The 10,970-nt window shown below is 57.5% G+C and overlaps 1 protein-coding gene across 6 annotated transcripts; it reads right to left on the reverse strand.

The window, feature by feature from the left end:
* Nucleotides 1-469: 469 nt before the first annotated feature.
* ASPHD2 (aspartate beta-hydroxylase domain containing 2) lies at nt 470-9,244 on the reverse strand. Of its 6 annotated transcripts, none has more exons than XM_083476744.1 (4): nt 9,053-9,244; nt 4,259-5,597; nt 2,373-2,486; nt 470-1,564 (listed from the first exon to the last, which is right to left on the reverse strand). In XM_083476744.1, the coding sequence occupies exons 2-4, from the start codon at nt 5,064-5,066 to the stop codon at nt 1,455-1,457; spliced, it is 1,032 nt and encodes a 343-aa protein (XP_083332870.1). In that variant the 5' UTR covers nt 5,067-5,597; nt 9,053-9,244; the 3' UTR covers nt 470-1,454. The 6 variants fall into 6 exon arrangements, with proteins under 6 accessions (XP_083332870.1, XP_083332871.1, XP_083332868.1 ...); XM_083476745.1 differs by having other exon boundaries at nt 9,046-9,166; XM_083476742.1 differs by having other exon boundaries at nt 4,259-5,585; nt 9,046-9,150.
* Nucleotides 9,245-10,970: the final 1,726 nt, after the last annotated feature.

Here is a 10,970-nt window from a genome sequence, read left to right on the forward strand (position 1 = left end):
GGTCATGCTCCACCCTGGACCCACATGTTCACCCTACGCTTGCTCAAATGCACCACTTCTGAGACTGAATTCACAGTCCTGCCCTCCCTCCTGACAGTAAGTTCTTATGGGGGTAAAACGTTGGAAGGAATCCCAAGGGCCTGCAATGCAAGAACCCAGCTATTAGCTGCAGTCCAACACATCTGGCAAAGGCAGACCAAGGGCACAGACGGGCTTGGGGGGGCTGTAAACTCCCTGCCTCCCTCTGAAGGGGCACACACGTGCCCCCAACCGCTTTTTGGAGGTGTTTGAGGCTGCTGCCATTCAGATCCCCTCCTTCCCGGGGTTCCTGCAACTACAAAAGAGAGTCGTGCCAGGCACAGCCCAGCCCCCAAGGGCAAGAGAGGTGGAGACCGTAAGGCAGCCTACCCTCTGTGCCCACTCCAGCTAGGAGGGGCTCCACAGCCTCCTCCCACAAACCAACTGCATCTTTAAGCAAAACTTCTTTTTATTGGATAGCCTTTGTGGTTTTTGCCGGCACAAATATCCCCAGCTGTAACACACTGCGCTTTAAGTCTCCCTCCAGCCACTCTGATTGGGAGGGGAGCATCAAATAAATCCTCTTCTGCCCCCACTCTGCACCTCCCAGATACATGACAGGCTGCTCAGCCTCCCCTTGGCAGCTGGGGGGGGGGGGAGTTACCAGGAGGTCAACCCACCCCCCCTTGACCTCTGCATCCGCCTCTTCCTTGCAGGAATGTGCAGCAAGTGCTCAAGGCCAGGACAGAAAGCAGCAGGGGCCAAAAGGAAGGAGAAGGCACAAAGCAAGCTGATGCCAAGCTTGAGAGAGAGGGGGGCTGGGGGTCCCACACCACTGCTCTATGCTAGGGGGAGGACAGAGTTTGTCCCCCCTACCTCTGCTCTCACCTGTTGCACACAGAGATGTTGGAGGGGGCCTGTTTTCTTACAGGTAGGGGGAAGAATGGACCCCAGGCCATCCAAGCCCCTATGAAAAGCTACAGCAAGAAGAGCCCCCTTCCCCCCCCCACCTCTGACTTAGACCAATGGGGGTGCTTTTGTCTTTAAAGATGACAAGGTGACACTGACATGGCTACATTCATCAATAACATCAGGGTTGTTAGCTTCTAAAGTCAGGACACTGCAAAACACAGCAACGTTAACACACTACAGTGGCACGGTGCCCAACCACAGAGTAGAAAGGGGGGCAGGTGGGGAGTGGGAAGGAGGACTTGGGGAGCCTCTCCTCCACCCCCCCCCAAAGCAAAGAATAGGAAAGAGAAAACTGCAAGGTGGAAGTTTCCACGACCAAAAACCTGGTGCAAAGGAGCTACACATGGAGTTTGTTTGTGTGTGTGAGACCCTCGCACAGGCAGGCCAACTGGGGAGGGGGCTCCAGGCTCCAGGCATGGCACCCTCTGCCTGCCTTCCAGCCTGCTGCGCCCAAGGAAGCTGCGTCATCGTCCGGGAGCAAAGATGAAGTCAAGGGCTTGGCGCTCGGCAGCAGCAACATTTGGGTGCCAGAGGTCCACCATGAATACAGCCCGGGGTCCTTCCTCGGGGGCACCTGGAAGGAAGAAAAGGAAGGGCAAGCAGTTCAGCGGGTGAGTTTGGTCGCCAGGTCCCATCTCTCTTACCACCATACCTTTAGGGTACTACGATGCCACCATAAACGGTTCTGGCAGGGCCTCTTGACAACTCTCAGCCCCTTCACAAACTACAGTTCCCAGCTGTGGCAGTTTAATGAGGTCTCCTATGGCTGTGAATGTATGATTGAACGCCCCCTCTGTATCTCAGTGGAGGGGCAGGAGCAGCAGCCCCACAAAGGCCGGCTGGAACCATGATGTGTTTTCTGGGTCTTGCAGGACAAAGCCCCTCCCCAGCTCTGGTCAGGATGCGCCCCCTTTGTGCTGTGCTGAAAAGAGTCCCCAGTATTCTGTGCACCCCATGGTTAATCAGCATGCAAGAGGGAACAGGACTAGGGAGCGCTTCACAGGACCATGCACTCAGGCCTGGTGTTATCTTTATTCTTTTAAAAAATCAAGCTGCTAACCCTCAAGGCGGTGGGAAGAAACACTTGAAAGTGTCTCTCCCTGCCCTCCTCCATATTTCTCCCATGCTCATGCACACAAGTACCTTTTCCCACAACCTGAAATGTCATTTAGACCTGCAGAAGCCGACTGCAAGGGTCAGAAGTTGCATGGGACATACTGAGGCAGCTTTGCAAGGAGTCAGGCAGAGAGAGGGTTTTTCCTTTTCAGCGCTTGGGAATCACGTGGAGCTAGGGGGACACACACACCTGTTTCCAGCAAAGCCCTCCCCTCCCCCATCAGGGCACACTCCAGCCTCTGGGTGTGTCAGGGCTTCAGACTTACCACCATGGAATGCCGTGTGCAGGAAAGAGTCGTCAAAGAGCAGGCAGCGCCCTTCCGCCCAGCACTGGGGCTCCCCTCCCACAACAAGTTCACAGTTGCTGGGGGTCTTCAGTCCTGCAGGAAGAAATAAGATGCATGATGGACAGAGCCAAGGAGGAACGGCAATGGGAGCAGCCCAACACCAGCCAGCCAAAACACCTGCGTTTCCTTGTTCCCTGAAGGCGGGTGGATTTTACAATCTTGCCCTCTACCTTTTGCAGTCCTGGGCTTGCTGCAGAGGGGCTGCTTTGCCAGGCTGGATCCAGAGCCCACCAGGTCCAGCGTACTCTTTCCGCTAGGAAGAGGTCTTGAGGGGCACCAAGGAGATGATCATCCCCCTATGGTATTATTATTAGCCACCTTTTTTCTTCCAAGGAGCTCATGTGGCCTATATGGCGCTCTCCAGCTCATTTAATCCCCACAACAACCCAGTGAGGAAGGCTAGACTGGCCTAAGGTCACCCAGCGAGTTTCGTGGCTGTCGGGGGTTTCAAACCCTGGTGTCCCCCAGGACCTAGTCCAGCTCTCCAACCACTACACCGCTCTGCCTCTCTGGCACCTTGGATGGCATCAGGACAGGGAGGCTTTGAATAGGCTGGCACGGCAACAGCCCTAGAGCTGTCCTTCACAAACATGTCCCAAATACTTTGCAGTCGCCAGGCCAAGCTCCCTGCGAGACTGACCCCGCTTAACGCCAGCCCTACTTGGCTGAACAAGACCAGCCGTTGTGGCACTTTTAATGGGAGGCAGGGAGGCATCCGCCAGGCTTCAGTCTCAGATTGGCTGGCTGGCCGGCTGGAAGCACGCAAGACCGCCTCAGGGGTTGCTATGGCAGCAGCCCAGCCTGGCAGCACGAGTTGCACCCAGCAAACAATGAGAGCTGCGTTTTCTATCTACTTGAAAGCAAGGCAGGAAATGCAGTCGGGTGCAGACTTTTGCATGGAAAAAAGGAAAGGAAAGCACAGAATCCTGACATTGTAGAGATGTAGTAGACTCCAAGGGGCATCTGGTCCAATGAAGGAATCGCAGCTAAAGACTCCTTGGCAGATGGCCATCCACAACCTCTCTGCCACCATCTCCAGCGCAGGAGACTCCAGCGCAGGAGACTCCAGCACCTTCGGAGGGAGCCCATTCCCAAGACTACTGTGGATTTTTCGCCCCCTTTGCATTCCCAGCGTTTCCTCATTTCATAATCCGCTGTTCTAACTCTTAGGGGGCTGTCCATCAATTGCTTGGGAAACAGAGGACTTGAAAAGGAACTCTGCACCCTGAACAATTTGCAGAGGGCCATGACGTCTGGAAGAAACCCACGCCAGTTTTAAAGGACCTATAGAATTTCTCCCTCCTTTAAAGAACAGATCCATGGACCACACCACCCTACAAAGTATGGAGTGGGGTGTGTGTGCTCTTTGCACCTGTAAGGTGTAGGGCTCACACACCTCAAGGGAAAATTTCCCCCGGAGGAGTAGCAAAGCTTCCTTTTCAGGCCTCAACTTCTGCAAAGTCCACAGCAAGGCAGGGATGGTGTAGCTGTGGGGCCATTCCAGATGCAGACCCCAACTCCTGCCCTCCCTGACCATTGGGCAGGCTGGCCGCTGGGAGCTGGAGTCCAGCAACAGATGGAGGGCCACAGGTCAGCCTCGCTTTCATGATGCTCCCCAGAGCTGCCCACCAGAATCTTTGCCACCCAGCAGGTAAGGGGGCTGAGCTGCCCTCCAAGCTGCTGTGCTTCCGTCCAGGACGGTTGCTCCGTCTGTGCCCAGAGCCCCTGACTGCTAAGGGCACAGTCAAGGGAGGCTCTCCTGAAAGGGAGGAGGCCAGAACTGAAGGTAAACCGAAGGTGCCTACCCAGGTGGCAGCGGATGCGGATGTTGGTTGGTCCGTAGTGCTCCGCGATAACGGCACCCGGCGTCAGGACGGAGATGCAGGCATTCCCAAAAACGTTGTTGCCAATGCAGGTACGCAGGCTGCCCAGCAGGCGATAGGTCCGGGGGCACTTGCGGCAGTTCCGGGGCACGCAGGTGCCCTGGTTGACCAGGTAGAAGGTCAGCCACTCGCCACTGGGCGTGCTGTTGGCCTTCCAGCCCTGGGGCAAGCTGCAGTTGGAGAAGGCCTTGTACAGGACCTCAAACTCGCAGGCGATGGTCTGGAAGTTGCGCTCCAGCAGCTCCACGTCGTGCTTCTGGGCATCGCGGGGGAAGTAGGGCATGGTGGGCAGGTCGGGCAGGAAGAAGACCTCTGGCTTCTGGATGGAGGGGCGGCTGCTGAGGTAGCGGCCCTGCTCGCGGATGCCCTTGCGGATGCGGCCCATCCCAGACCACGAGTAGCGCTTGGCGTACTCCTGCAGGTTGTGGTAGAGTTTCTGGTTCAGGCCGTCGCTGTGGGCGCAGCGGACGCACTCCGGGGAGTGGCAGTGGGTGTAGCCATTCTGCAGGCTGTTGGTGTCCACCCCCTGCAGGAGAGAGTTCCCCAGGGCGTACGTCCGGGGCTGCTCTCGCCCAACGTGGTAGCAGTACCACACAAACATGGCCAGCAGGAAGGCCACGGTGCCCAGGGCGGTGGTGTCGCAGTCCCGCACAGACTGGATCCCACTGGCGATCAAGTCCCTCAGCCGGTCCAGAGACCCGCTCCATCCTGCCAGCCATTCCAGAGACATCTTGGGGCTGCGGAACGGGCGCCGGGTTCTAGCGCATGCAAGGGAGAGTCAGTTCTCAAGATCTCCACAGACACCCACACCACGCAGGCTGACAGGGGCAAGTGGGGAGAGGCCAGTCATGGGCAAGCAGTGCCAGGGGGTCCCGGAGGGGGACAGGCTGCATCTGTGGCGGCTCGCCAGCTCCTGCGTCAGGGCTGTAGACCTGGGAAAGCTTCAGGGGCAGCCATCCTGAAAGGCAGGTTCCAGAATTCAAGCAGCCAGGGGCACAGTGGAGAAGCTGTTCAGCTCAGGCGCTGCCTTTCCACAGATGCTCCCACATCGCTTCCGAGCCAATGAGCGCCATGGAGCCCCATGAGATCCGGGATCTGTGGAACAACTTCACTCCTGCAAAGCTGCTGTCACCCGCAACAGAGTCCTCTGGTCTCTGAGGCCTCCTTCATTTGTTGCCCAGGTTAAACGGATGCACAAGGGGCGCATGCTCCCTCCACAAGCACCCGCACCAGGTCCCAGTTTCTGTTCCTATTGAAGGATCTGCAAGAAAACAGGAAGGAGCTTTGAGAAAACGGGTCCCTCTTGCATCTGAGCCCCGTTGCCTGTCTAGCCTGTTTTCCACTTGTGTGTGGAGGTTGTAGAGGACTCCCAAAAGCAGGGAGGATGGCTGTCCGGGGCTCTGCAGACCCTGTGAGGCTCCAACTTCCAGCAGCTGGCATGGCCAGTGACTCTGGGGGAGGATGGCAGTTGGAGGGCAGGAAAGTCTGGACGGCCCCTGGAGGCTTCCCACCTTGGCCCTTGTGCAGAATTGTGACCCCCCCTCAAGTGGGATGCAGGCCAGAGTCTTCAACTGCACTGCATGGACACACCTTTCTTCTGATTTGCCATCACCTTCTGGCACGTAGACAAAGCTGAGATGAGCTCCCATGTGGCGCCAGAAGCAGCAATACCCCTCTTCCCCACCACACGGTTAAAATAACAACAACCCACCCTCACATCTCCCATGTCATTTTGCCACCAGGGTTGGGCTGCTGCTGATTTATTTTTATTTTTTAAAAATTTACTGCATCCCACCTTTCTCTCCACGGAGCTCCAGGTGGTGCACAGGGTTCTACTCCTCCTCACAACTACCCTGTGGGCTGGGCTAGGCTGAGCGAGATTGTGAGCGGCTCAAGGTCACCCAGTGAGCTTCATGGCCAAGTGGGGATTTGACCACTGGTCTCCCAGGCCCTAGCCTGACACTCTAACCACTAGACCACGCTGGCTCTCTAGGTGAGCAGAGTGCTCTAGCTGCACTGCTCCCAATCACTGGATGCCTCAAGCTGGTCCAGGAGCGGGGCGGGGGGTGGTGGTGGTGGAACAGGACAGGGCAGACCTGCAGGCTGGCTTTCCTCCCCCTCCCTCCCTCCCTCCCTCCCTCCCTCTGTGCAGCTCCCAGAGATGGTTCTGGAGTCCAGCAGCCCTGCCAGCTTCGCTTGCCTGCCCTGTGCTCCAGCTCTCTAGATTTGAATCCGCAGCGCCAGACTCAGCCCTCCCACCCTCTCAGCAGGGGCAGGAGGCACCTTCCTCACTCCCCCCCACGCACGCACATGTCAATCACCCTTGACAATGCGTCCCACCCACTCACCACAAACGTGGCAATTGGCACCTGAGTCACCCGCCTGCCAGCATCACCTCCCAGAGTGGTTCCATTTACTCTGCTCTGCAAGGAAGGCCTGCTCCCCTGGTGGAACTACCTTGCTGGGTCTGACTGAGGACCCATCCAGCCTGTACAGGTGCCAGGGAAACGTCAGCAGAAGGAGGCTGCCTTGCGCAGCAGAGCTTTCCTTACCCAAAGCCAGACTCCCCTCATTCAGGCTCAGGGCCACCAGATTCGCAAGGCGGCTCCTGCTTACCTGGGATGGCAGAAAGATCCCTAGTGTTTTGTGCTGCAAACAAGCAGAGACAGACTTTGGGAGAGAACTTCTCAATTCCAAACCAGCCAGGACCAGAGGCAATGTCCAGTGGTCCCTTAGTCCCCAGAAAGGGGGTTGGGCCAGGACTCCCCCAACCCAGGACCCTGTCCTGAGCAGAGGGCACAGCTGGCAGAGACCACCTTATGGAGAGACCCAGCCCTTGTTCTGCTGCTACCCTTCCACTGCCCCATTTAAACAGGGGGCTTTCGGAGCAGCCTTAATGAGAGCAAAACGCAGGACGTGAGAGCCCACCGCCACAGCATTTCTTCAACTCAAGCCCCAAACGATGGTCCTCAGACTTGGGAGAACCCCCAAAGACTACTTGCCTGGCTGTGTTCTGGACACCCAGGCTCCAGGCACTTGGTGAAGTTCCAGAATGAGCCCCCCAGCCCCCCATGGGTGCTGCAAAAAGAACCCCAAGGAAATAAGGCAGCTCACCCAATCCAACCAAGCAGGCAATAAAAAGCTTCCTCGTTGCTGGGAGACACCTGCCCCTCAAATTTAATTAACTTGGTCTCCATCTCCATGCTACAACAAACCCTGATGCCCCAAAGGAAAGTGAGCCAGAGCTGGGCTCACCTTCTGCTCAGGCTGAGATCTCTGCAGCCTCCTGAGTGTTGGGTCCTCTGGCAAGACCCAGAGCCCTTTCCTTCCTGCCTCCGGCTGGCCCACCTTGGAGCCTGGTACTGGTGCTGAAAGGTTCTGGGAGACATGGACACCAACCAGGGGCCAGCACTGCCACATGGCAAATGGAAGTGGATTGGTGGGCAGGCAGCAAATACTGTGACACAGCAGCAAACCAGTTTATGATGGCATTTCCCATGCAGGAAGCAAACGCCGCCTGGATTTCCTTCCTCCGGTCTGGACGTGCCCAGGACCTGCTCAGGCTCCTTCCAGCGTGTTTGCATGAACAGCCTTGTCACTTTGGAATTGGGGGCAACAGGAAAGGGTGGGGAGAGAGGAGGGGAGAGGATCCATTTCCAAACTGCACTTGTACTGCACACTCCAAAGTGGCAAGCGGAGAAACTCCTAGGCAGGAAAAGCTGTTATGTAAGGACTGAGGTGCAGAAGCAGCAGGAAGTGTCAGGCACAGGAGGTGTAAGGGTGTGTGTGTGTGCCAACACTGTTCTGAAGCAAGAATATTGGGGGTGGGGGAGAGCCCTCCCCTGCTCTCAAGGAATCTCCTGGCAGGCAAGGAGGGAAACCTCCCAGGATGATAAGCTGGGGTGAAGCAGATGGTTCCTAGAGCATTGGAGAGCAGCCAAAGCCATCGCCTGGGGGAGCACCCAAGCCAAAGCAATTGCCGGAGGATCCCAGTCAGGGGGCCTGGGCTGCCTGGAGCACTTGGGGGCAGGCGATGGGGCGCCTGGAGGTCCGTCCTCCTCCCCACTTCTCTTGTCCTGTGGAGCCTTGGAATGCTAGGAAGTACTCCTGAGCATGAGCAGAGGGGTTTGAGAGCAGCAACTCCGAGCACCTCCCCCAGTCCCTGTTCATATTCTCTGGAAGTCCAGGTTCAGTTGCAACGGCTGACCAGCCCGGAACACGTTTAAAGAGGGCCTCCAGGGCATGTGCAGAGTACTTTCCTGCCCTGCCGGTGTGGTCCTGAAGGAGAGGTGCTCAGGAGGGGCTCGGCTGTGAGTCGCACGGTCGAGCCAGACGCCCCCGCAGCCTCCCCGGCGCACCCGGCGGCCCAGCTCCTTCGGGCGCCAAGGGCTCGGCCCGGGAGTCCTCCCCGCCCTGGCTCCGCGGGGCTCTCTGGCTTGCAAAGCCGCCGGGTCGGCCGCTCGCCTGCCGAGGCCCAGCCAGCCCGAGATGGCGCGAAAGGGGCCGCCTTGGAGCATGTGCAGAGCGCCGCCCTCGCGTCCCCCGGCGGGCGGGATCGGGGCCACGCGCTCTTCGCGGAGGCGGCAGGCGACGCACTTGCTGGCTGCGCCCGCCGCCCGGACCGAGCGCCCGGCTCCGGCGCGGCCGAGGCGGCCACGGAGGGAGACGCGCCTGCTCTCCGGCGCCCACCTGCCCAGCGGCCCACCTACCTGCTGCTGCTGCTGCTGCCGCTGCTGCCCGCGCTTCCCGCCGACGCTCCCGGCCGCCCTCGGCGCTCCCGGCACGGCGAGGCTCTCCGGCGGCGGCTCGGCAGCGCGGACCACAACTCCCAGCAGCCCGACGTCGGCGCCGCGCGGGAGGGGCCGCCGAGGCAGCGCCCGCCCCGGCGGGAGGACCGCGCCGCTCTCCGCCCGCCGCCGCGCGGGGCCCGGGGCATGTGCAGAGGGCCGCCTGCTGCGGGCGGAGAGCGGCGCGGCTAAAAGCACCGTAGGCGGGGCGGCTTCCCTTGCTTTGCGAAAGGATCATGTCATCCTACTTTTATGATTTGTACCCCAGCCATCTGTATGGGTTGCCCCAGCCGCTCTGCGCGGCTTCCAGCATCTACAAAAAGAGGATTAAACGTTAAAAGCTTCCCGCTACAGGGCTGCCTTCTTCAGAAGCCTGTGCAAAGTCATTGCACAGGGCGGGGCCATCACGGAGAAGGCCCTGTGCCTGGTTCCCTGCAGCCTCACTCCTCCCAGGACACAGCCACCATAAGACCCTCCAGGTGGACCTCAGTGTCCGGCCAGCGTGAGCGGGTCATAGGAGCCAACTCTAATTTGCTTAGAACAATTTCGTACAATCAAGTCACACTCAGGACTAATCACTGAATTCAGTGGGCTCAGAATAGGTCCTGGGGATCACAGGCCTACTGTTTGACAGTGGAATGGACTCTCTCAGAAGGTGATTGACTCTTCCTTACGGGAGATTTTTAAGCAAGATGTCACATAGCCACCTCTCATGGATTCTTCTGGTGTGGTTTCTGCATTGCTTGGGGTTGGACCAGATGACCCTTGGGTCCCTTCCAACTCTACAATTCTCAGGTAAAGCGGACAAACATTTCCAGGAGAGCAGACTGAACTCCATCCCCACTGGCACGAGCCACCTTCGGTCTCTTCCAAGACTCTACAAAGTATGAAGATGGAGTTACTCTTTCATGGGATGCTCTGAGCTGCTTCCAAGGTACAGTAGCTGCCAACTTCATGCTTCTGGCATGCTTGCCCTGTAATGGGGAAGCCCACTGTAAGCCTGGCTCTTCCTTCTGCATGTTTCCAGGGCTGCCTGCTCTTCTGGGGTCAGCCACCTTGGCATCCCAAAGGCTTTTGGCTCCAGTCTGGTGAGCAATGAGTTAAGCCCTCTAGGAGATTAAACTTCCTGCTGCTTTTGTTTTATTTGCAGCCAAAGTGGGTCAGGCAGCTGAAGTGCAGCAGGAATAAGATCCTTCTTGGCTACTGTTAGCTCTGCTAGTTGTGAGCTCTCCTCCTTGCAAGTTGAGTCAGGCCTCCCCAAAGATACCGGATTCCTCCCAAATGTGTGCGTGAGATCAGCTCTGCCCCCATCTCCCTTTCCTAATATTTATTAAAAGGACTTTGGCTTTGAGCTGCTACCTGCCTTCCCTGGAAAGGACTACCATGCCTTGCTAAATGCTGCTTAATGTCATATGCAAGAGGTACTAGGGGAAAGTGTGGTGTAGTGGTTACAGTGTTGGACTAGGACCCAGGAGACCAGGGTTCAAATCCCCAGTCGGCCTGAATGCCAGTCACTGCCTCTCTCAACACAGGGTTATTGTGGGGAGGGCAAGAACCGTGTTCGCCACCTTGAGCTCTTTGGAGAAGAAGGTGGGATAGAAATCCAATAAATGATGGAATGAATGAACAGAAGCTGCAATATGTAACACTGGGTGTTATGAGTCACAGGACCTTGCTCTTTGTGGTAAGACCAGGGCCACAGGCAACAGAATAGACATTTTGCAGGGGATGCAAGAACGCAGAGGAATAAAGTTGTGTGGCATGATTTTGAGAGAGACTATTCTTGTGAAGGCCGGCTATTTCCTGAGATTCTCAGTTTTAGCAGATGAAACAGTGAGTATTTCTGT

Source organism: Podarcis liolepis, assembly GCF_965112155.1.
Source record: "Podarcis liolepis genome assembly, chromosome: 15".
Classification (NCBI taxonomy): domain Eukaryota; kingdom Metazoa; phylum Chordata; class Lepidosauria; order Squamata; family Lacertidae; genus Podarcis; species Podarcis liolepis.